Source organism: Stegodyphus dumicola, chromosome 11, assembly GCF_044657685.1.
Source record: "Stegodyphus dumicola isolate Sdum_Otavi_A_Nest chromosome 11, ASM4465768v1".
In the NCBI taxonomy this organism is placed as follows: domain Eukaryota; kingdom Metazoa; phylum Arthropoda; class Arachnida; order Araneae; family Eresidae; genus Stegodyphus; species Stegodyphus dumicola.
The window spans coordinates 83,831,473-83,857,925 of NC_140778.1; the positions used below are offsets into that span (position 1 = coordinate 83,831,473).

The following is a 26,453-nucleotide window of genomic DNA, read 5'->3' on the forward strand; positions in this document are numbered from 1 at the left end:
TGGGCTGGGACCCTTGGTCCCCATTCATGGTAAGCTCAACTCCGATGCCTACTGCACTATTTTGGATGACAATGTGCTTCCTACGTTGTGGCAGTTTTACGGGTTGGACCCCTGTTACCTTCAGGACGACAATGCCAGTTGTCATGTTTCAACGTTAACCAAGGCTTGGTATGGTGCCAATGGAGTTCATCGAATGGACTGGCCTGCCCAGAGTCCAGACCTGAACCCTATCGAGAACCTCTGGGACAAGTTGCACCGCCGAATTCAGGGGTACACTACCTGTGCAAAATCGGTGAAAGAACTTCTATGTCTTCTCCAAGCCGAGTGAAAAAAAATACCACTGGCTGTCGTACAAAGACTTGTGGAAAGTATGCCCGGAGGGTCCACGCTGTAATTACCTCTCATGGAGGCTCTACCAACTATTGATTTTGAATAAAGTTAGTTTTTCTTTTCTATCACATGTGTCCAAATACTTATTGGTAGTCAGTGTATATATGTAATACATTGTTATATATATATATATAAAGTTGTTCCGCAGAGTAAAATTCTGTGCGGAATTTTATGTTTTTTGAGTTGTTTTCATGTTATTTTTTGCTTATTTCACTGTTTGTAAGATTTGCGTGATTTTTTTCCTTCAATGGAAAGTTGGTTAATTTTTTTATTAGAATAATTAATATTTGTATTAAGGAATATGGCTTATTTCATTGTAATTTTTTCTCTTGAAAATATAAGATAAAATATCATTAATTATACTTTGCTTTTTCAGAATTTTTTGTTTTTTTTGTATTCTTTTATGTTATTTATTGCTCATTTCACTGTTTTTAAGATGTTGAAAAGTTTTGAGTGATTTTTTTAGGAAACAAAGTTCTTAACCTCCTTTATACCATTTGAATTCTTAAGATTTTGCAAAGGGAAGTTGGCTAATTTATTTATTAGGATAATTAAAATTTGTATTAAGGGATATTGCTTATTTCATTGTAATTTTGTTATACGTAATAGCTTTTTTTATGAAGTTCTGCAGAGTAAAATTCTACGCAGTTTTTAAATTTAACGTTTGGACCCTTCAGTCATTTTTCTGGTACATTTAAAAGCCAGACGAAGGCTGGCAGCGAAGCTGCTAGTTTAGCTAATAAAAGGCTGTTTAAATAAAAGTCTTCATGGTGGATCCAAAAACTCGTACCCTCATTGTGTCAACAAATAAATTAGAATAACTCAAGATTGATTTTTCCCTGTTTAAATTCTATTCAGTGCTAGTCTTTTGAGATTTACTAGTGTGTAACAATCTGTAATTTATAATTTTGTTGCAATTTGTATACCAAAATAATTTTCGTGCACATAATTTACAAATTTTCAATTGTTAGAAGTATTGACATTCTCATGCAGTTTTACTTTAAAAACCTAATCTGAAACTCATACAAAAAATTCAAACTAGAAATATTTATGCAAATAATGTTACAAACAAATTATATTGATCAATAATTTTAATGATAATATGCATAGAAATACTTATCATTAAATCTCTCAACATCAGACATCTTTACCTAAACTAATACAGGGTTCGTACGGTCCTTAAATACTTAACTAATACAGGGTTCGTACGGTCCTTTAGATTTTTTGGAATCGATTTTTGGTCCTTAAGTTCATCCTTAAGTGGTCTTGTGCTGATTCTAACTAAATGAAAAAGATCCATCATCTAATTTGTTTGCACACTTATCAATGAAATATGAACCCAACATCTGGACATTAAACTGTCATGTGTTCTGAAATGGTATAAAAAGGTTAATTGTGTCGCAGCCTCTTGCTTCGTTTCACTGCTTTGCATTGCTTCTAGCCATGCAGTTTACTTTTTATAAATTTTGTCCATTCTGTAAAAAAATTAAGCTGTATAAAATTGTGGCGTTCATAATGCACCCATAGTGATGTTGTGCATTACCAAGGAATAAAACTGTGAAATTTATCATTATGTGTGTTCTTTGAGTGTCATCTTGCTATGGCTAACTACGCAGTCTCTAACTATGCAGTTCTCTACAACGCTAATCCGTTGCAATTCTCAACAAGTCATCTTATTACAATAATGGAGGAGTCATATTACAATAATGGTACAGTCTTATTACAATAATGACACAGTTTTTATTACATATATATGTAATATACTAAGTGCGTTGTCATGAATTTGGTACTTTTAACTTCTAGACATGGCTGGGTGGATAAGGCAGGAATAAGACAACAAAACTAATCACCATCTTTACTTTTAGGTACATCCAAAATTATTTCTTTGGCAGACATTATTTTTTTATCATAGTTGAATGCAAATAAATTTTATATACACAGCTAAAAAGCTACAACATCATTTCAGGCAGGGAAGCATAAGCGGCACAGAATTGTTTGCATGGCAGAAATCAGGAGAAAAGGGAAGTGTAGTTCTCACGACCGAAGCAGGTCGTTTCGACGCCGGAGCAGTTCGACGCGAGGGCAGTTCGATGCCATAATTTTTTCTTATTTTTATTTCTTTTTAGAATAAAGATGAAGTAATATAAATAAGTAATACGACTGATTTTTATTTATTGAATTAGAGATTGTTTGCATACATATTTGAAATAAATATATGTGTGTATATGTGTGAAAGTGTTGTAGATTTTTGTTTGTATCCCAGATTAGTGAGAAGCCCCCTCGCCAACGTCAAGGCCCCGGGGCAGGAGGGAGGGTTTTTTTTTCATTTATTTATTTCATAAATCAGCATCAAAAAGGCAAAATACAGAAATGGTAATTAAACATATGGTTTCAAAGAAGTTATATTGCAGCCAAATATAATTACAGATAAATAAGATTAGAGATAAATAAGATTACACATAAATAAGATTAGAGATAAATAAGATTACATCACAGAACTGTTATTATACTAATCCATTGCAAAATTATGCGCCACACCTTTCAGGTATTTCATTATTTCTCGATTTTTAAAATCTTCAACTCTTACTTTAATTCTCATATCAGCTCGCAGATACCTATTCCGCTTGTGTGGCGGTTCATCTCCACGTAAAAATTGTTCATAATATTGATCAATTGATTTTTGAACATGCCTGAGACCATCTATGAATTCTCATAACGAGGGGTGGGAAACACCAAATTCGGACTGTAGATGCCTGTGCGCTGCTTCCGCGAAATTATTGGTGCGTCTTTCGTTATTTAAGGTTTTAGCATAACGTGACAACATTTCTGGTTTAAAAGTAGGACGACGGCGACGATTATTTCTCTGAATCCTTCCATGTAATAATCTTCAAAGTAATCTAAAATTGAGGTTAACTCTTTATATCTCACTCAAATTTTCTAAAACATTTTCAAGTTCTTCGGAAGGCACAAAACGTAACGCAGAAATCATACGTGCATAGATAGCAAAATCAGCATCGGTATTATATCGTTGCATTAAATGGAATTCTGCTAATTTGCGCTTCATATTTTTCCTAAGGTGGAACAAGCACAATTAAATTTCTGCATTTGTAAACTTGCTAGAAAAGGTGTTAATTAAGGCAATTTCAAACTTTAAAGAAATTTTTTTCGGCTTAAAAAGTGGTCAATTGTCTTATATCATTTCAATCATGCGTGTGTATGTTTTTTCCACGTAGTCGGGTAAGAGGGCATAAATGATTGGCAGTACAAAACTTCACATTTGGCCGTAATAACAAAAACCTAGGAAAAAAGATTTGGTGCTAGACTAAAAGTTCCATCAACGTAAATTTTTGTTATGCGGTGAATCTAATCGCCTACACTGTCTTTTCCGAAAATTAAAATTCAGTCTTGATCACCCGATCCCGAATCGCCGATAACAAAATTTTTGTTATTTTTTCTGTAATATTTGTAATGTTCTGGCAGTTCAATGAAAGCCCTGTCAATTGGTTGCAACAGGGCTGCATTTATGTCTTTTCTACGTCGTTTAATAACTAATCTTACAGCTTGTCTACTTGGAAACTGTCCTAGTGCTCCAACAGACAGCTCTTGCATTTCTTCAATGCGAATTACTGGAGTTTCTTGTGTTTCAACGGCTTTTCGCTTTATTGATGTTGAATAGCGGACAACTTCCACGCGTGCTGCATTTCCTTCATGAACATGATTCGAACAAGTTTTAAAAATTCACTCGTAACTGCATCAATGTAAATTCTTCCTTTACATTTATTGTTTTTGGAAAATTCAACTTCACAACGCCAGGTTTTTTTGCTCCATTTTCTATATATTTATGGAAATAATATAAATATCCATCGTGCTCATACTTTTTTTTACCTCTCTTAGTCATATATTTTCCGCTTCCAGACATTTCTATGGCTGCAAGTGCTAACATTGAATTAAAAAATGTCGACTGACGTCCAAATAGATTACGGGCTCTTTAGAGGAGATACGAAATGCACATGCATTGATAATCGGCAATAGATAACTACAAATCTGAAGCGATTTCATAACATCCCACTAATCTGACACATACAGGTATCAGTACTCTGACACATACTAGTCGGTTCACGGGAAGGGGCAGTTAACAATAGCTTCATACTCAGAGTGAGGGATTATATATTTAAGATGACAAATGTTTACTTACAAGTTAGGCATGCAATATCGTCAAGCACATTTCCAGTTGAGTATGTTTTACAGGTTTCGTACTTATAAGTGCTTATAAGTCCTTATATTTGAAAATAAAATATAAAAGCCCTTATAGGTGCTTACTTTTTCTTTAAAGCCCTTATTTTTTTGTTTTTAGTGCTTATTTTTTGCTTTTAGTGTTTTTTTTTTTTTTTTTTTTTTTTTTTAATGAACGCGCTATTTTTCCCTGTACCAAAGCCGAAACTAAATAAACAAATTTTCTTCCTAATATGGAATGTCAGATGGTGAATCATACTCCCGGAAATAGCTTTTCCCCTTTCTCTGCATTAACATAACCTTTGGTGTGCGTGGAGAGTATAGACAGGTGGCCGTCGTTCTGTTGGCCAAAGAATTGCGAAAGCAGTAGAAAATTCCGCAACATTCGACATTCTTTTCCTCCCACTCAAATACCACACACATTTGAATTTCTATCAAGATCTTAATAATTTGCATTCTCGTTCTGCTTGGTCAGTTCATATTCGTGTTTATTATGATCATTATGCTTATATTATGAGTATATGTATGAATGTTTATAATAATATAGTTGCAGTAACTGCTGAAGTATAGTAAACTTCCAAAAATGGTTGTGTTTTAAAACAGATTAGCTTTCTAAGGAATAATATTCGGAATGGCTTAAATAAATGAAAAGTAATCGAATAGTCAAAATAATTTCATTTTTTTGGCCAATACATTATTCAGTACGAATGTTCGGAGGTCTCCCCTTTCTCCGCAAAATCTTGAATATTGAAACTGTTACAGTTCGCTGCGAAACAAGCAACGGACCTTTTTTTTTGGGGGGGGTCACTTTCCAATCTGGATTGAATAGGACTAAAAGTTCTGCGGTCTACCAACCCAAGCGAAGAATGATTCTATTCCGGAAATTTAACGCCATCTGTTGAAAATTAGAATGAAGATCTCTCCAGTTATTTAGTTCTTTTTTCTCCCAATACCCGCAGTTGTTGATTCCGATTGCGTAATATCACGTAGGGAAGAATTACGGCGCACGTATTTCGCAATAACGTTTGCGATATTTTGCAGAGATAATTAATTTTGATGTTCAATCCGAGATTTGTTTATGAGCACTTAAAAGAGTTTTACTGTGCTTGCTAAGCGGAATATTTTTTAGTTTGGTTGGTTTATTTTTATATGATGCACATATTGAAATGTCAAAAGCATTTATTTAGTGGAAAAATCTAAAGAGCGGCTACAGTCTACCCCCTCCGCTCCTTCAAGTTACGCTCGACTGTCCGAATATTCGCCAATTTCCAAGTATGCGGGTTAGTTAAGCTTTTACTGTTAAAGATGACTGCATGAAGCAAATTTCTGTCTTCTGATTTCAGAAATGTTCCTCTTTTTTACTTAAATTACTTTGCTTGCAATATCTGTTAAGAGAAAACTGATATACAATGAAAATTTAGAAAATGTTCAGAATTTAGATTTAAATATCAATATGAGTGGAAAAATAAATTGTATTTATTATTAGGTTCCAAGCGAATACAATAAATATGCCTTATTATTATTTATTTTCTCTATTTTGAACTGAAATTTCATCATTAAATCTTGTACTATAGTTTAGTTCTTCATAATTTTTTTCCTCTCATTGTAAACTAGTTCTGTAAATTGAACTATTATTTAAAATTAAAAACAAAAAACAAAAAAAAAAAAAAAAGTAATTATTTTCCATGGTTGAGGTAATGCTTATTCTCTCTTAATAAGTACTTCATTTCTCATATTTTAAACTACAAGTCTAATTTTTAAGGTTATGCAGTTGTGTATGATGTAATTAGGCAGGTGCTTATTTTTTTTCTTTAAATGTGCTTGAAAAGTGCTTATAGGTGCTTATTTTTTTAACTAAAATGTGGCTATGAACCCTGTTTTAGCAGGGAAAATGAATTCTGCGGCTTTCTCAAAAAAATCTATTGTAATATATATTATATCAGGCATAATGCATTTATTTGAATGATGATGAAAACTTATTCTAAAAATAAATAAAAATACGAAAAGTATGGCGTCAAACAAAAACAAAAAAAGTATGCGTCGTACTGACCCCGCGTCGAAACGACCTGTTGTCGAACTGACCACGTGTTGATACGCTGGCGTCCAACCGTTGCCGTCGAACTGACCTGTACCGCTCATGACTTAGTATTTATACTTTGTAGGCACAGAGAGTATTCTAAGCTATCATTGGTCAGTATTAGTTTGTTACCTTTTTTAAACAGTGTTATATAATTTGGAATGAGATCATATTTGGGAGGACTTATAAATTTAGGAGGGAGAGTACCAAATTTAGAATGTTAATTTTGAGGTCGCCAATTACTTTTTTAAGTGGCTATCGTATTTTGTTATATCTTACATATCCCTCCCCTTCAAAAGAGAAGTTAGGTGAGTAGGGTGGAAGAAAAAGCATTAGAGCAGCAAACTATGAAAGGTATAATTTTAAAAATACAAAACATAATATTAACTTTTAAACAAAAATTATCGCCGTAGAATTTTGACTGATATTTTGACTCAATTTGACATTTCACTGAAAGTCGTCGAATTTTGAATTCAAAGCACTGTATTCTTTTAAAACAATTGCACATTTTAGAGTCCTCAAGTTCTTAGAATGTCCAATGTAAATTTTGTAAAGTTCTTGACGAAAAGTGTAAAACACAAGGTAAATGTTCAAATTTTTCACAAATTAAATGTTAAAATAAAAGTTGCTCAAATTTTTTTGTTGATGAAAGTATTTCCATTATAATGTGGATTGAGTTGCCAACTTTCATGTGGAAATATAATACTGAATTTATGATTAATTGAATAAATTCTTGTTGTAGATATATATATTTAATACAAAAGAAACACTTAATATAAAGCATTACTGAATAAAACAATAATGCTTTGACAATTAACTTGGCATTTCCTCTCCAACAAAATTAGCATACCATCTTGCTGATGGTTTGGGGGATGCTTAAGTAAAAGAGATCAAAAAATCTCCATTCCTTAAAAAAAGGTAACTGGTTTTTGGCATATGTATGTAAGATAAAAAATATGTGAATCAAAATTATAATTTAAACTAACGGTAAAACATTAATTCTCCCTCTCTATTCTAAAAATCGCAGTAACTTATCAGGATTGCGTCATTTCTAGATCATTATGTGGCCTGCTCAGCTCTGATGATGTAATAATTGGGAACTGAAACTATCATTGTAAACCAAAACTTTTCTCTTTGCGTGCTTCCATCTTTCATAACTACACACTTCAGCTTCTGTTTGTGCTGCGCTTGGCCGAAATTTCGCTATGCTGCTTCCTATTGCAATAATATCATATAATGTAAATGTTCTTCAACAGGCACGATTAGGGTGCCAAGTGATCTGTGGCCACATAATGTCATTTGGAAATAAAAATGGAATTAAAATCGCCTCGACTGCCAGATTTTATTTATGAAGTCAACACATTAGCTTACGATGCATCAGAATACTTCCTCTTCAATATAGGATAACTACGCATCAACAGTGCTCCGTCTTTTCCTTTGCTTTTATTATAACAATTAATCCTGACAGGATAGTTTGCTGCAGCCTGAGACCTCAATGGAAAGTTTATTCAGCTCTCCGAATCATTGTTTTATAACAAATCCAAAGGTAATGCAAAAGAAGTGAATCATCAGTTTTTTTTTTTTTTCCAGTATTTAAAAAATAACCGATCTTTTGTTGTGGTGTTTTGCAAGTGCTTCAAAAAAATAATTGTATGATAAATCCAGAAGTTCGAATATCTAGCAAAAAGGCATATTGAATTTGCTTCGGCCATCTCTACAGTATTTAGGGGGGGGGAGTGCTTTCAATCATCAGTGAGTTAATGTTTAGGAGATTCAGCATAATAATAAGTTGGTTCAAGGTCGATCTGAGTTTGTGCTTTGCAAGTATGTGCGACAGAAAATTATTTGCGCTTCCGCTTTTTCAACAGCTCAAAAATTTTTACATTCATGTGAATCAAACTCAGGAACAAAATTATTTAATATGCTGCGGATTCTATAGTTTTCATTTCAGTTTTGGTTAACATTTCTGCAATTTCATTGTGCTGTTTTGAGAAAATGTGAAATTCTTGTTCATTGATTTTTTAAAATTTTTCATAAGTGTGTGTGACGAAAGTAATGAATAAGCTATTGAAACTATTTTTAGGGAAGGATATTAAGGTAAATAATTATATTTTTGAATTTATGGTGAACATTTTGAATTGTTGATTAGAATTTTTAAGTGCATGAAATAGTTTTGAAAAATTTTTGTAGAATATGAAAAAAAGTAGTGTTTTGAGTAGTATTATAGGAATCGTAAGTAGTGTAGAATTATGTTAACTGATTAAAAAATGTACGGATCATAATATGTTTAGATAAACTTTGAAGGCTCCACTTTTATTTTTTTTTCGAATATAAATAATTTATATATATATATATATATATATATATATATATATGTATACAGAGTTGCCAACTCTCCCGATTTAGGCGGGAGACTCCCGATTTTCGACCGATCTCCCGCCAACCCGATTTACAATATATTTCTCCCGACTTTTTCTTATTCTTAAAATTTCTCACGATTTTTATGGAACTTGGCTTAATACTTTGTTATATGAACAAAAGTGATTTTGGACGTCTGAAAGCAGTTGAATTTTCTCTAGATTATATCTAAACAAAACCTTACGAATCAGATAACTTATGCTTTGTGAATGAGAGCATTATACGTATCCCAGAAACGTCGTTCTCCAGTTCTCCAATGGGCATCGAACTCCACTGCGTGTCAGCTGGCGTATATTAGCCAATGAGGACGAGGCAAGCTGTTATTTGGATGTTCTTTAGTTATTTCGTTTAATTTGTGCTGAGTTGTGCGAGTGCGCGTGCCTTCGGGAAATAGTTTTAGAAATTATCATCTTTTGTTATGTCTGCGAGAATGAAATACTCGTGTACGTTTCAAAAATCGTACACAGTTGACTTTCCTTCCATTATTTCCTCAAGGAAATGTAATAAATTTGCGATGTGCACCGCCTGTCGTTGCGATTTTTCGAATTCGCAATATGGAAGGGCGGATGTTCTCAAACATGTGCGAACACAATTATTTACATTCAGTTATATTTCTCATAATTCGAAACTTTTATCATGTTATTCGATGAGGGGTAGGGCTATGGCGCCCAGGCACCCTGGTGGTTAAGCACCGCAGTTCAACATCTGTAAAAACACAAGGATAACATGAGTTGTTTTTTAAAAAAACGAAAAATTAAATTTTTCTTTGGAAATAAAGGACCAAAAAGTTATTAATGCAGAATGTCTGTTCTCTGCCTTTTTACTGGAGCACAACCTGCCACTGAATGCATCGGATCACGCTGCAGCTTTATTTAGAAAAATGTTTCCCGATAGTGAAATTGCTAAGAAATACTCAAGTGCAAGAACCAAAACAGGTGCAATTGTTAAAGAAATGAGTTTGAAAAATAAATCTTCAGTTATTGGTTGCACAAAACAGCTCCGTTCTGCCTCTCTACGGATAGAAGCAATAATACCGATTCAAAACTGTATCCAATTGTTGTTTCTTTTTTTAATCCAGATTCTTAAGAAATTGAGTGCAGTTTACTTTCTGTCCCCATTTTAGAAGGACATTTGACAGGCTTTAATATACCACAGCTAATTATTAAACTTTAAAAGAAAATGCAGGCCCTCTGGATAATTGCTTAGCACTTGGTGCCGATAATGCACCAGTATTGGTAGGCTTGAAGACTGGTGTTGCAGGCATCTTAAGAAGGGAAAATTCAGATTTTCAGATTATGAGGTGCACCTGTCACCTCTTAAATTTAGCAGCTGAAAAAGGGGCAGCTTCTTTACCAATAAATGTGGATGAACACATTGTTGATATTTATTATTATCTTGAAAGGAGTTCTAAAAGGAAGGAAAAATTGAAACAATTCCAACAGCTGCATAACAGCAGTTTACAATTAGAAAACTTGAATGAAGTTATAAAATCAGCTAGGATTGACACCCAGTGGAGTTTAATTGGAAAACTGAAAGGTGCTGATGGAATTTTAAAATATAGCCAACTGTCTAGAATTGTGTTGGCCATCTTGACAGTTCCCCATAGTAGTGCAGAGTGTGAGAGGATTTTCAATGTTGTTGCGTAAATGAGGACTAAATTTAGATCTAATATTAGTGATGACACATTAGAAAAACTTTTCTTAGCGAAAGCAGGCCTACGTGTCAATTGCAGTGAACAAAATTAGTTCTTTAACAAAGAAACTTCCTAATTTTCTAAACTAAAATTCCCTCTTTTTTTTTTTTTTTTTTTTTTTTTTTTTCCGTAAACGATGCAAGTAATAAAAATGTTTTTTTATGTGTAAGGTATTTTTGTGTTGCTTGCATTTAAGAATTAGTTACTATTAAAGTTAATTCATTATTAAAAACCATATTTTTATCATTTAAAAAGTCTTTTTAACATTGTGGAAAATCTCCTGGTTTCTTAAAAAAATCTCCTGATTTTTTAGTGTCATAGGTTGGCAAGTATGTGTATATTTTAATATAATGGAGTGTGGTTAATTTTTTTTAAATAAATGGTGGGTTGTAATGCAGTTCACAAAGGCCAGTTACCTTATAAAAGGAATGGAGGCCTTTCCAAGTAGCTATCCAAATAGCTGGAAGTGTGTACTAGGAAAAAGCTGTGGGGTCTTCCAGTTTGTACAAAATAAGTAAATTAAAAATTTCGATAATAATAGTATATTATTTCAGAATTACATAATAAAATTTTGAAATTTTTGTGATTTTGTAATGTTAATGGATGTATTTGAAAAAGTTTTAAAAGCCTTCCCTAAATAGATATGATTATGAAATTTATTTCCTTATTTTATATTCACGAAATTATATGGGTCATATTATTATTGTAGAGCAGTGTAGGATTTAATATATCTTTTGCATATTTGTATATTTTTTCCATTTGAATTAACTAGTTTGAAGACTTTTTATAGTTATAAACTATACTAGAGTTCAGTTACCTTTATTAAGGAATTGAGGTTTCTATGTGTAATTGTATTTAAACGTCCCACAGCCATCAGCAAGTTGTATCGCTGATTTGCATTGTAGAGGATTTGCCCATTTTTATCAAACTTTATTTTGTTATTGCACTGAATTTTTTACTATGTATTAAGTTCTAAATTCTATTTTGCATTGCCTTACAATTAAGAAAATGTGGATTATATCATAAATAATCAATTAAAATTTCATGTATTTGTAAAAGAAAATTTTGGTTTTATATTTACAGAACTGTGAACTTTCTTGAGAAAAATTAGGACATTCTTTACAATGAACTTGAAAACTTCTCACCGTTGTATTTACCTAGTTTTGTTAATTCTGTAATGCTTTCTTCTAAGAAGGCTTTTCTGTCACCACACCTTTTTCTGTTTGAAGGGGGGAATTATGTAAGATAAAAAAATATGTGATTCCAAATTATAATTTAAACTAACTGTAAAACATTAATTCTCCCTCTCTATTCTAAAAATCGTAGTAACTTCTCTGGATTACGTCATTTCTAGTTCATTCTATAGCTTGCGCAGCTCTGATGACATAATAATTGGAAACGCTGCTTCCTATTGCAATAATATCATTGATGTAAATGTTCTTTAACAGGCACGATTAGGGTGCCAAGTGATCTGTGGCCACATAATGTCAATTGGAAATAAAAATGGAATTAATATCGCCTCGACTGCCAAGTTTTATTTTCAAGTCAACACATTAGCTTACAATGCAATCAGAATACTTCCTCTTCAATATAGCATAACTATGCATCAACAGTACTCCGTCTTTTCCTTGCTTTTATTTATGTCATATATATCGGTGTTTCAGCAAATCAGTTACAAATTTTCAGGAGAGATATCACATAGCAATGCACGGACAAAAAGGGCTTTATGACGCAGTTTTTATTACATATATATAGGTGTTTCAGGAAATCGGTGACAGATTTCAGGAGAGTCTTTGATATGATTTGATATGATGTCTTTGATATGATTTAAATCATCTTTGATTTAAATCATATCAAAGACAGAGTACATCGAAATGAAATACTACATTTAGTAATGAATTATAAGCCGAATAAAAGGAAAACATCTGTCCTGAAGATAAGGATGGTGCTGACAGATCAACTTTCAGTTCATTGCGTGCCGCGACATTACCTTTCTCCAGAGAGCAGCATGAAATTGATAAACAGATTTCGGAATGGTTAGTGAAACAAAGGATATGCCTTTATCTATTTTTTGCAGCAATTCCACTTTTTGTTTGATGGATATTGAAATATGCTTTCACTTTGTAGATCCTTTGGCAGCTTCAGCAATTCGAAGATTAAGGAACAGAACAATCTGCAACATTAACTGAAAGAGCTTATACCACCCGTTATACATTAAACGCGCATGTATTATGCACATGCGCATGCGTTGACGTATGCGCAGAAAGTTTGTAGCTTTGAGGTCCGGATTAACGACTTTTGACTGTATTTAAAAACTGTACGTAATGGTAGAAAAATGAATTTATTTTCTGCTTCCTGTAAATAATTTTAATAGTAATTTCAGTTTGTTTTATTTCCTTCTTTTAGATGTTATTATCATGAGGACATAGACGTGAGTTACTGTGCTATGGCATACTCGAAGCGCTTGTGGTGAGTACAAATAAAAGTTTAATTCAATAACTATTATCTCTTTTTGTCATTGTTTTTTTCCCACTATGCCTTTTTTTAATAAATGTATTTAACCCCTTGACTATGAATTTTAATTACCCCATTTTCTATCCAAGTGAACAAAATATGTCATAAATAAGGTAAATTTAGCATTTGGGATTTTTTGACAAACTGTTTAGTATTTGCTGCAGTGATTCATGCCATCCATTTAGAACTGGTACCTTCCATGAATATGGAAGCGTTTTTGTTAGCTTTCAGACTATTCAGACTTTGTTCAACAATATGCAGTGATAATGCAAAATTATTCAAGCGTGCAGACACTAAACTTAAAAAACTGTGGAACTGTATTTCTGATCCTTCCATAAATAATTTCTTTTCTTACAATATTCATTGGGAGTTTATAGTTGAAAAGGAAGCATGGTGGGGAGGATTTTGTGAGAGAATGATTAGAAAGATCAAAACAAGTCTTAGAAAAATTGTTGTCCATTCATTTATCTCTCTCTCTCAATGACCTAGAAACAGTTTTCGTTGAGATTGAAACCATGATCAATTCCAGGCCCATTACTTATATAGTGAATCCTCAGAACCACTCTACTCACTCCTGCGCATTTTTTGATAGGTAGACGTTTGCTATCCCTTCCTCCAATAAAATATCTAAAGATGATTTATCAGGAATCGAGGTAGTCCATCGTGAAAAAATTCAAACATTAACAGAATGTATTAAATAATTTTGGGAAATGCTGGTGAAAAGGTTATTTATTAAATTTAAGATCTGCTAATACATGCCAGCAAAATTCAAAGGTGACTGAATTCAAACCAAATGACATAGTGTGAATCAATGAAGAATGCTACCCTAGAAATAGGTGGTCTCAAGGTAGAATTATAGAGATTCTCCCAGGAAGGGACAGCAAAGTTCGCTCATATTCTATCAAAACTGGCACTGGACTAATAAGAAGGCTAGTTCAATTAATTTATAATTTAGAGCTCAGTTATTGAGTCTAAAAATTTACAATATGTTATCCATGCGGTTGAAACTTTCTTTTTGTTTTTTCATTATTGTATTCTTTTAGTTATGAGCTTATGATATTTTTATTCTTCTATTCTTTATATTAATAGTTTAACCAAGAAACCTTTGTATGGAAAACTTGTTTAGAATATCATATTAAAAAAATATGGTAATTACTTGTGATTGATAGAAATTGGTAAGTATTTGTTATAAACTCTATATGTTAAGAGTTTAGGTGGAAAATGTTACGAAATACCTGTAGAGGGTGCTGTACCTTGCCTGTTTCTTCAAGGTAGAATTAGAATTTGAACTGTAATGAGATGTGCTTAACTGTGAGTTAGAATGTTTTGTAAGGGAGTCGCTGGCCCTAACAATTAGCAGCAAAAGAATATTATGTTCTAGTTCAGTAACTTGTAAATAAATTAGTTGTGTTTTAGACTGAGCCTTTTATCACCTGTTGCATACAAACATGAACCACCGAAAGAACGAAATTGACTTTGTTGATAGTTACAACTTTAATTGGATTAGTATTTCATATTCACAGGGGCCAGCGTCTTGTGTTAGTAGTTTATTTTTAAAAAGAAAAGAAGAGGAGGTAAAAGAGGGTGCTACAGTGCTTTGTTCATACTTCCTGAAATATGTTTCTGGTATTATTGATTTACATTTTGATACATGGAGGATATATAAGGAGCTTTTAAATGTAGCTTTTACAATATTATTTTGAGGTACAAATTATCAGTGGCACATTAACAGATGATGATGGTTACAGAGGTGTCAAGGATGGTACAGCTCGAGATATAGGTTTTGGAATATGTCCACGATGTCTTTAACATGGTGGTGGGTCTTGCGGTGTTTAGCCCTTTCGAGACGGCGTTTCTTTGTTTAAGATCTTCTTTGGGGATGGATGGGAGTAAAATGGAATCATCCCATTGGGGAACATAATCGAAAAAACATTTTAAATTATTTCTTAGGCTATCATATATGTTAAAATTAGCATTTAATAATCTTTTTCCTTTGTATGAAAAAATATAAAAAAAACTATTGCTTACGTTGAGAAGTAATTTTTGGAAGTGCTATTCAAATTATTTCAAAATTTTAATTGACAAAATACAGTAATAAAAATTAATAAAAAAATTCAAGGAAGAATATTTACAAGAAGTAAAATCTTTCCCGGGAAGCGGAAGACGGACACTCAGTGAGCTCAGTCTCTGACAAAATGTCACTCTCTATAACTGTAGAAAGTAAATCATTACTCTCATCCGTGTCACTGATTGGCTCATTTATCATGCGAGTACATCATTCCTTTGATAAATAATGCTTGCTCTCCATAATAAACTTAAGTCAAGGCCTTTCTGAAATAAAAATGGAATTATGCAAGATATAAGCAATGCAAAGCATAGTAGAACTTCACAGTTACCCTAAAAGACCCTACATAGTAGGGAAAAAGAAAGTTTAAAGGCTTCAAAAGAATATCAGAAATGTGAATGTTTATATCGTGGTGAGTTAAAGAACCCAAGCTTTGTTTATTTACATTAAGCTTTCCCTCCCTTCCCTGCAACAGCTGACACCAATGTTACACAGAAAGTGATCAGACTAAAGATCATGATCCTAAAACTATATTAAGTTAAAAAATAATGGACACAGAACACCATCTAGTGGTCCTTGGAAAATGTTTCAGCTTAAAATGCATATACGCATCGGTTGTCCTTTACGTGCGCTCTGTGATGATGCGTAAGTGGGACTTCGGCTGTGAGAGACATTCCTAGGGAATGCATATATGGGACACTGTATATTAATCAAAATTCATTGAATTCAGTGCCAGCGCCTGTAGGAAGGTTGCTGTCTCTAATATTTTTCATTAAATTCACATATGAAATTATGTTCTTATTGTGTTATTTTAATATTTCATTCTAATTTTTTGTTTCAGCTATTTGTTTTCAGACGCAGTATGTCATTTGTTTGACATTGAACTTACGCCTAAGCACATACCAGCTCGTTCTGTTGAAGACAAAGACTATGTGATTAGTTCTACTGCTGTAAGTTTTACAACATATTATTTCCAACTTTTTTTCTCCATTAAATTTTTATGGGTTACTTTTAGATGTGTTATGTATTAGATACAATAAAAATGGATTGTGTAGCTTAAGTAAATGTTATGTTGATTCCTTGCCATAAAATAAAAATGAACAAATTTTAAAACAAAAACAATTTGACCTCATACAGTGTATTCTGCAGAAGAATGCAGAGTCAGTTTTGAAATTGCTGTTATCAGAAATGCATTTCTGTCTTGTGTATGAAATTATATTGTGCCACAAAATAATAAAATTGTTGAGAAATAATCAGCTGCCTTATTTTATAAAAGGTAAATTTGTAATTTAATAATAATAATTTGTCCTGTAGAATTGTTTCAATGCAAAAAATAATTTAGTCTGGTAAGAAATTTTTAACATTACAGAATTGTTTTTTAACGCCCTTAGTTAAAGTGTTTTGGCTTTTACAGAGTGGTTTGGCTTTTTCAGAAAACGGCATAAAAAATAATCGTGTATACTCACCAGGTCTGTCGCAAAAATGACACTTATTTTGACTCGAATTACTTCAAGAGCGGGCCCCCCTTACCATATGGATATAAATAAGCTAATTCTCCCCTCGGTTGAATTTAGCAAATGAAATTAATTTTTCTCCCTATGGTATCTTCGTAACAGGACTGGTTGCTAAAATTGTATTTTATCTCCTATTTGGCTACTTTATAATTTGCATACTAACATATCGTATTTGATGGCATATAAGACGCGCTGGCGTATAAGACGCACCCTTATTTAGAAGGCCACACACATGTAGATGTAGAAAAATTTATGTGTGTCTGGACCTTTATCCGGGCTAAAAATAGCATTCAGTATTGAAAGTTACCCTGTGTCCTTCACGTATAAAACGCAGGTAACTTTTTTGAGACCAAATTTAGGAAAAAAAGTGCGTCTTGTATGCCGTCAAATATGGTATAGGCTGTATATTACTTGTACCTTAATCAAGATATGTGCCGAATACATATATCTTGTCAATAGTCAATAAACAATAAAGTCAATATACATCAGTAAGAGAAACTACGTAAAATGCTTTAAATTTCCAGTTTCTTTAAGGAATGGCTTCGATAATGGTGAAAAATTAGCCTTGCATTTTAAATCGTTATTTTCTGAGAAAATATTTTTAATATACAGAGGGAATTTGTGAGAATTTTTTTTCTCTCGTGTTCAAATTTTTCGAATACAAATTATTCACAACTTTTTTTAATATTATGTTTATATTTAATTTTCCAATATTTTAAGTTTATTCCACTTTAAAGTTATTAGATTTATAACATTTAAATAATTCTTTAGATTGCATCATAAATTTATTAGTAGTTAGTTACTTAATGACACCATTTTGACTTGTGAGAAATAAAGTATTGTATTGTATTCGCGAAAAATTTCGATTTTCATATTCCAAAGGAAATTTCCATTTTGATTAGTCCCATCATGACGTTTACACATACGCATGTCGCATAACTTCACCATAAAATATTGAAATTTTATATTTGGGACTTATCACTAGTTTTAGCACGATGTATGTATGCATGTATATCGCATAACTCAAAAACAGTTAACCGTAGAATGTTGAAAGTTTCTGTATGGGATTAGTATAACATCTAATTGTGCACCTCCCTTTTTTATTGCAATCGGCAGTGCCAAAGGGGCATTTTGAAATGGAAGATCATATCTCATTTTCAAACGAAATAGGTATAAATGAAGTTAAGCAAAAATTGCTTTTAATTTATTTGGCGTACAAGGAAGTCGTGGTGTGTGCATCATATTTTTTAAGATGTTTCAAAATAAATAATATATGATTTGAATATCAAATGATCTCAAATATATGAGCTTTATTTGTTTGTTAATATTTTACAAAGCTAAGAAGTAATCTAAATAGTATACCTTGAAGAAAACACATTAAATATACTTTTTTAAAAGCAAAATTTAAAGAATAAGTCATTAAATTTTCTTTAAATTCCTTTTGTAAAATATTACATATGAAACCAGATATTATTTTCAGAAAGACAATTTGTAGAGTGATTAGGTTTTTTTTTTTTTATGCTGAGGACGGGAAAAATGAGCAATGCCCTGTCTGGGATTTGAACCTGGACCTCTTGAATACGTGCTGAGGGTGCTACACCACGAAAAATGCAGTAGGAGACCCAATTGTTAAATCCTGGTGGTGAAGAATCATCATCCATTTCTTTTTTTTTTTAAGTTCAGACGCCATTAGGTTATTTGAGGAGGAGATGCATAAAAAATGAGCAAAGCACTAGCCGGGACTCGAACCTTGGACCTCTTGAATATGCGCCGAATGCACTACATTACACCACGAAGGCATGTACCTTATAACTTTAAGGAGGAAAGTATTGTTTTAAAATGAATACCGCACAATAATTTCAGCTTTAAATTGTCTTTCTGAAAAATATTTTTGGTAATATTCATTCTAAAATTCATCTAAAGCTATTTCTATACATAAATTTGATATTCTTAAAGTTATGTTATCTAAATGTATTTATAAGCAGTCAGTTAAAACACAATATAACAACTGCACAAGATCTACGTAAAGATCCATTTCTATCATCTGTTTCCATCTATTCTATTATCTGTTTTTATCTATTTTATGATCAGCCAAAATAGTTATAATTATCCTCTTGAATATTTGAACAGGTAAAATATGTGCGAACAAGTAAAATTATCTCATTACTGTTAATGTTGAATGTGAAACTTTCTTTAAAAAGGCGGCAAAACATATGACAGTTTTATGTTTAGTTTATTTGATTACGGAAAAGCAAGAAAGTGTTATCTTACTAATGAAAGTATGTCTTCGTGAAGAACTTCCCAAGGGAAATTGGCTGGTATTGACATTACACAGAAGGAAAACCACCGAAGCGTCCATGCAGTCAACCTGTTCGCCAGAACTGGAGTCCGGTTCGAACTACCAGTGTTCAATGATATTACCGCTCAACTATTGGCTATCCCATATATATTTAGAAAAATGTGACTTCACGTGCTATGTTAGAATTTTTAAATCTATGTGACATGCAAATTATTTAGCCGATGCAATGTAATAGCAAATTCTTTAATGACTCGATTCTTGTAGTTTTCTACAAAATCTGGGTCTTCTGATGGCCGACTGGATAAGACCGCAAAATCTGATCCTTCGATATGTATTTGAATCATGGCGTACAGTATGGCTACATAGGAACTTTTTAAGATTTCTCTGTGTGAAATACAATTATGAGCCAAGTTTCCTTCCAGAAAAGCATTCCACTTCTTAGTCGAAGGATTCAAGAATGTTTCATCATTTTCAATTAAAACAAACAAGCTTCTTAAAAAGTACGAAGTATAAGTATACTTTAATCAAATATTTTTCCCAAAATATTCTTATTAAAAATCTATTTAACTATGATTATATTGTTTATATATCCTAGTAAATTATGAATAATTTTGTAGTTTCTTGTTATCTCTGTTTCTGTGTATTATAAAAATTCAAGCATTCAGAATTTTACGCAAAAATAAATTCTTTCCATAGTAACAAATATAACATTTGCAGTCGAAATTATAAGAAGTATACAATATTTTTTTTACGGCAGCAGTATGCTTTGACTTATTTGACTAATATAAAGCATACTAGAGATATCTGCCTAAAAGGAGGGATGCCTTCGTTGGAGGACTTTTTAAGAATTCAGGATTAGTATTCCATTATTTCATTGCCAAGACGCCTCCTGAAATCTTTGTCATAAACATTAAAATTTTAAAGCCCTAAATCATTGTAAATACAGTTTCTGAAACTTATTATATTTATACAACTGTTTTGCAGTCGCAGAACACTCTGTTTTGAACTTTTTTTGCTGTAGGACTAATGTAAAAGTTAAATTTCTTAACTTAGTATATGTAGATAAAATGATTTATATAGCATCTAGATATAATACGAAATTTTTTTGGATTGAAAAGGCGACGATCAGTTTAGAATCAACAAGTTAAAAAACAATCGAACATAATATCCATTTGGAAACACATTCCATATAATTTTCGAAGTTAAGATGTCCAACAAATCATATAATGCTGCAGTGCAGGTACATTTAGAAAGATTTACCCGTTTTTCCCTTGCGTCCTCTGGTGGTGCAAGTAGTAGCAGATCCAACTTGTAAACTGAAAGATCTATGATTCGAATTTCAGTCTTTAAGAGAGGAGAATATATGGAATTAACAGCACGTCCAGCTGAATAAGTTTGAAGATTCATGATTGTGTTCAAGGCCTCGTCAATGGCCAAACAGTTAAGACCTTTGAATACTGGCAGTTCGGCCTGGTTTGAGTTCGATCTCAGGTGAACGGAATGACTGCATGGTTGGTTTTCATGGTTTTCCACATGTGTAATATGCTAGCTTTCTTCAGAATATCCTTAACGAAGGCATCCTGCCTGTTAGGTAGATAGTCTTCATAGCTTTCCCGTATTTAAAAAACCAAACCGACCATGACTGTGATCCTGCCGAGTGCATTGTTAAGTTTACTATCATGGCTTTTAGCACCTAATAGATTCTATATATTGTTATTATCAAAGAATTCCTCTCAGGAAGTTATCCAAAAATGTATTAACAGCACAGATTTTTTGAGGATTATTTTTCTTTTTGAAAAAAGTACTCGGTAAAAAGATTTCGAATTCGAAATTTTTATCATATTCGGTTAGTAAATTGTTATAATGTTATTTAGTTATTTATGCTTTCATTGGAAACCCTTTAAGGACATACAAGGTGTGGCTATTAATTTCCAGGACTGCTCTAATAACACCAGAACGGATGATGTGAAAAACGTAACCTTTTAATATGTTTCGAAGTAATCCCCATCTGCCTTAACACACTTCTGTGCTCGGCTGTATAAGTTGTGGAAACAATTTTTAAAGTCCTCTTTCAAAAGACTGTTCAATGTCGACGTCATGTTCTTCTTGATGTCTTCAACATCCAAAAAGCGTGTTTCTTTGATCAGTCTTTTTGTCTATTGTTTTGACAGTCTATTTGATATGTTAATCAAGTTAAAATATCATTGCAACTGTCTAGAGAACATTCAGTTTAAGACTGATACTATTTTAGAGGAAATTTATATGCATTTTAAATAATTTGATCACAGTTTTGAGTTTGGGAAACAAAAAGAAGTCTGCGGGGACCAAGTCAAGAGAGTATGATCGATTATTCCCAAACTCAAAACTGTGATCAAAGGAACATGCTTTGTGGATGTTGAAGACATCAAGAAGAATGCGACATCGACACGTTCAAGAAGACTTTAAAGAAGAAGAAGTCGTTTTTTAAAGACTTTAAAAGTTGTTTCCACAACTTATACAGCCGAGCACATAAGTGTGTTACGGCAGATGAGGATTACTTCGAAACATATTAAAAGGTTACATTTTTCACATCATCTGTTCTGGTTTTATCAGAGCAGTCCTGAAAATTAATAGCCGCACCTTGTATTATAACTGTGAAAATTATTTTTGTTCTTTTTTTAAGTTCCTCTATGCATTATAATATTAACAAATAAAGCAATATTTGCGTTATTGTTGCCTTAGTACTTATATCATACAATAAAATAAGCACTGTAACACAGCAACGATTAAATGCCTTCTTACATAACAACCCCAATGAAAACTACTGACTAAAAACAACAAATGAATTTCCTAAAAATGTAGACTTTTCTAGTATGTTGTAAAGTAAGCTTTAAAATATTTTGGAAGAGCTAGTCAAAAATTATGTCAAATTAAGTGAATCCAGTTTTCATTTTTACAAACTCATATAATGTATCAATTTATTTTAAGCCACTTTAACCAGTAATTACAACTTAATATTGTTTCAAATTAAAAATAATGAATGGAAGTTATTTTAAACAGTACAAGACTTTGTTAGGAGGAAGCTACTGATTGAAAGCATGTGTTCAAATTATCACATCTGCCATTTTTGTTGTGAGAAAAGGTACGTATTGTGTATGCGTATGTTTAAAAACTTGTTTTTCTGTTCCATAAGTAAAGCAGCTCCCCAGGGGTGTAATTACTCTTTTGCGACAAATCTGAACTACTGCAGTTCTTCAAAACCGTGAACTGAATGTACCTGTGATGACTTTACTGAATGATCCTTTAGAAATATAGGCCCACCAGCGGCCAAGCGGTAATGTCGCTGAACACTGGTAGTTCGGTCCAAGGTTCAAATCTCATGAATGGGCTGGCTGCATGGCCATTTTCGTGGTTTTCCCCATGTGTAACGTGTACATGAGCCAGTTTCTCTTAGAAAGTCCTCCACGAAGGCATCCCTCCCTTAAGGCAGATAGCCCTCGAGTACTTTGCCGTAATCTAATAAACCAAGCCTTTAGAAATACAGAAAGTTACAAGTACAGGTTTTTTACACGTTTACAGCTATTATTTTTTAATCACTGTCATTTAACATAAATGTAAAATTGATCAATATTTAGTCATTCCTTCACATAGCATGTCAAAACAAATTTCTCTTAAATCATATGTTCGTGGTTGAAGTTGCTATGTGTATTTCTTTAATTTATGCTATGGAAGTTAAAAACGCAGCGATCATCTGCATATGTGAAAATAGAATTATGGTAAAATACTTGGTCTCTAATATAAAAGATTAAATTTAAAAAGTCGTGTTTTGTCTAAAATAATGATATCTTGCGAAATCTTTTCCATAATATGTGATGATTTTCTCTAGAGGGACAAGCTTTTCTTACTGCTTAGACCTATGAATCTTGGTCATAAAGCTCAGATTTTATGTTCTGTTCTTGCTAACTAAAGAATGTAGTACTTTGATAAAGAAATTAAAATAAGGTTAGCTTTTATTATTTTGGTAATTCTAAATATTTTAAAAATTGGACTAATCCAAGTTTTATTCAAAATCATCTAATGATTCGAAAAGGTTCTTCAGATTGCTGATGAAGTTATTTAAAGGGAAACTGTATTTGATATGTTAATCAATTTAAAATATCATTGCAACTGTCTAGAGAACATTCAGTCTAAGACTGATACTATCTTAAAGGAAATTTATATGCATTTTAAATAATAAATAATATATAGATCATTCTTCTTTATTACGTGTCATTTACCAACAATAACTTCACCATTTGCCAACAATATATATCCAAAAGCAATCAAATAAACTAAAGAAACATAAAGAAAGCTTTTGTGCTTCTTTTCTTATTAGTATTTTGTTTTTATTATTTAATTACTGCTTCCCCCCACCCCAAATTTGTAACTTCTAATAAATTGCGGATTACATTTCGGAAACTCAGATGTTACGCTGTAGGTTATTTTAATAATTTATGTAACAAAATGTGGAAATTTTAACTCAACTCTTCGTTGCTGCTTGTAGTTACATTGCATTGAGCAAAATAATATATATTATGTAAAGCATGAGCACACAAGAAAATCAAACTTTTTTTTTTCTAATGAAAATCACATTCATATCAATGTACATTAAAAGCATCGGCTTATTTAAAATGCATTAAAACAAAACTTCAGGATATCAGTATGAGCAACGAGTATTGTTCCAAAAAGAATAATTAATTCGCCATTATTATGTTTACTATTAAATTAGTTTGTTTTATAAACCCGTATCAAGAATACGCTTATTATAACGTATTAAAATAGACTATTGATTTTCTAGTTTTTATCTGACTTATTAAGCAATGTTATTTTTTTTATATGCAATTGCGTGTAATTCAGGTTAATTGAATGCAGTACTATTCGGTTTGCGTGAATCAATTGAAAGTTTTTTAACTTGCTGGTTTTATGCATATACATAATCATGAGTAAGTTTATTTAAATAATGCAAATATTTTGAAATGCTATTTTTTAATTGAATTCACAAGCATTTTGCATATTTCTGAAAATTTAGTTTGAAATCCTTCTTAAGACTCCTACTGAGAGTTGTCATATAGAGATCTCCAGAGTTCCAGAAATAAGGGGGCCACTGAGGCATCTACATGGCCGCTTAAGGCGCTCGTAACGCTTTTGATATCATCGCCACTGACCACCTAAAACCGTCAATAACGGTTTTGAACACATTTCCCTTGACCGAATAGAAGAGTCCGAACTGATTTTGACGTAGGTCTCCTTGAACGCCTAAACCCAGTTATACCGCTCAGAGGGTTAATACAAAATTTCAGTTTGAAAATTTGGACTGTAATAGTCATCCAAAACATTTGATGATCTCGGTCAAATTAGGGGACAGTTTTCTGAGAAATATCCTGATCATTAAAGTGTTATTTGTTTATGATTTGGGGAAGTTTATTTTTTTAAGGTGTTCATCTTGGAGAAATACAGTACAAAGTCCGAGATCCGAATCGTCAGAACTTTGTTGATTCCGGATTTGGGATTTTTCTGGATATTAGATAACGAGTTGAAATCTAGTTAGACGGCATGCAGAAATTATACAGTTAAAAATACAAAATCGTAATTTATAAAATAAAGAGCATTTGTGATCTAAAGGGTATCAAAATTTACAAAAAAAAAGGCGTAATATTTATTTGTTTACATTATTAAACATTTTTTTCAATGTAAGTTGTGTAAGTTGCTTTGTTTTTTATACTAATATATTCTCTTTAATTCTATAAACAGACATAATTTCTTGTTCAGTTACAAAAATCCACTGTTCAAGTCCTGTAATTGCTGTGTCAAGAATACCAATTAACTTTTCCATCAAAATTTTTTCATTTTCAATAACCTCTCCGTCACTTTCTTCACTATCAGTAGCGGTATTTTCTGGATCTGGACCCATACTACAGATTTCGCTGTCCATTAATTGTTTGATGATTGGGGCATTGTCATTGCAATGAAAAACTTCTGTAATATCATCTTCATTTATTACCGCTTCTCCACATTTCTTTACAAAATCCATTAACTGGAAAATTTCACCTTTAGTTTGCGATATCCGAAAACATTCAAATTCGCGGCTATCATCTTTATTGTTCTCGCCATAAAATATGGTAGCTGGCCATAAATTATGCCATGCATTTTTTAACATATCTTGAGACACATCCTCCCACAATCTTGTGATGCTTCACACAATAGATGTTATGCTAAAATACTTCAAAAATTCTTGAATAGTCTTGCTATTGTTCAAGAAATTTAACATGGATTTTAAAAATGCTACTTTATGTTTGCATTTCAGCACACACATTTTTCTAATATCCATAGGCTGAATGACGGACGTACGATTTGGAGGGAAGAATAATACAGATACATTAACTTTCATTAAAACTTCAAGCGAAGTATGAGTCGAACAGTTGTCTACAAACATGACTACTTTTGAGTCATCAGGTAAACCATCTGAATTCAAATGTTGCCAAGCCTCGAGTATAAAATGATTTCCGAACTAGTCATTCATTAACGCTTGTGTCATAAATGCTCTTTTATTTGCACATTATATAACAGGGAAAGTATCTACTCCTTTAAATGCTCAAGGTCAAGCATGTTTTCCAATTTACGAAAAGTTTGCACTTGTGCGTTCCTGCAGCATTTGCACATGCTAAAATTAATTGTTGGTCTTGCTTTGGAATTTTTGAATCCTTTTCTGTAGAGGTTGCCAATGTATTTCGTGGTACATATTGCCCAAAAAAGACTAGTTTCATCAGCATTGTAAATTTGTTCTGGAGATAACTTTTCGCTATTAATGAATTCATCTGCAAATGGTTCAGAAGCTCTTTTTCACCTGAATTTTTTAATTGGCGGTTTTTGAATTTGGTTTCCATACCTGTCGAATATATGCACTCAGTTTTATTTCTTCATGAAAGTTTATTTCTTCCTGAAATAAAGAGCTTGAGCCAATAGCATTGGACCTGTCAATGGCACACCCTCACTGCAATGCTGTCTGACCCATTCATTCATCACTTTTAGCATACCGAACAATTTTTCTGTTATTCATTGCAAGTGGAGTATCGGAATCCACAAAAAGTTTTTTTTTTTTTTTTTTTTTTTTCTTATGTTATATACAGTTGACTTTCAAATGCCATACTCCTCGCATAATTTTGAGACATATATGACTTTATCCATTTTTTGCAGCAATTCCACTTTTTGTTTAATAAACTCTGAAACATGCT

At 32.4% G+C, this 26,453-nt stretch overlaps 1 protein-coding gene across 2 annotated transcripts in view; it reads left to right on the forward strand.

The window, feature by feature from the left end:
- mael (germ-plasm component protein maelstrom) overlaps positions 1 to 26,453 on the forward strand; it is a 77,591-nt gene that overhangs the window by 39,294 nt on the left and 11,844 nt on the right. Inside the window, exons 8-10 of one of the 2 annotated variants that reach the window (XR_004757268.2) lie at positions 13,218 to 13,280; positions 16,232 to 16,340; positions 19,468 to 19,703. Coding sequence is in view for 1 of the 2 variants with exons in the window: in XM_035353236.2 (XP_035209127.1) it covers positions 13,218 to 13,280; positions 16,232 to 16,340 (172 nt within the window). In the remaining variant the exon portion in view is untranslated. The remainder of the gene's footprint in view (positions 1 to 13,217; positions 13,281 to 16,231; positions 16,341 to 19,467; positions 19,704 to 26,453) is intronic. The other variant, XM_035353236.2, reaches the window with a different exon arrangement.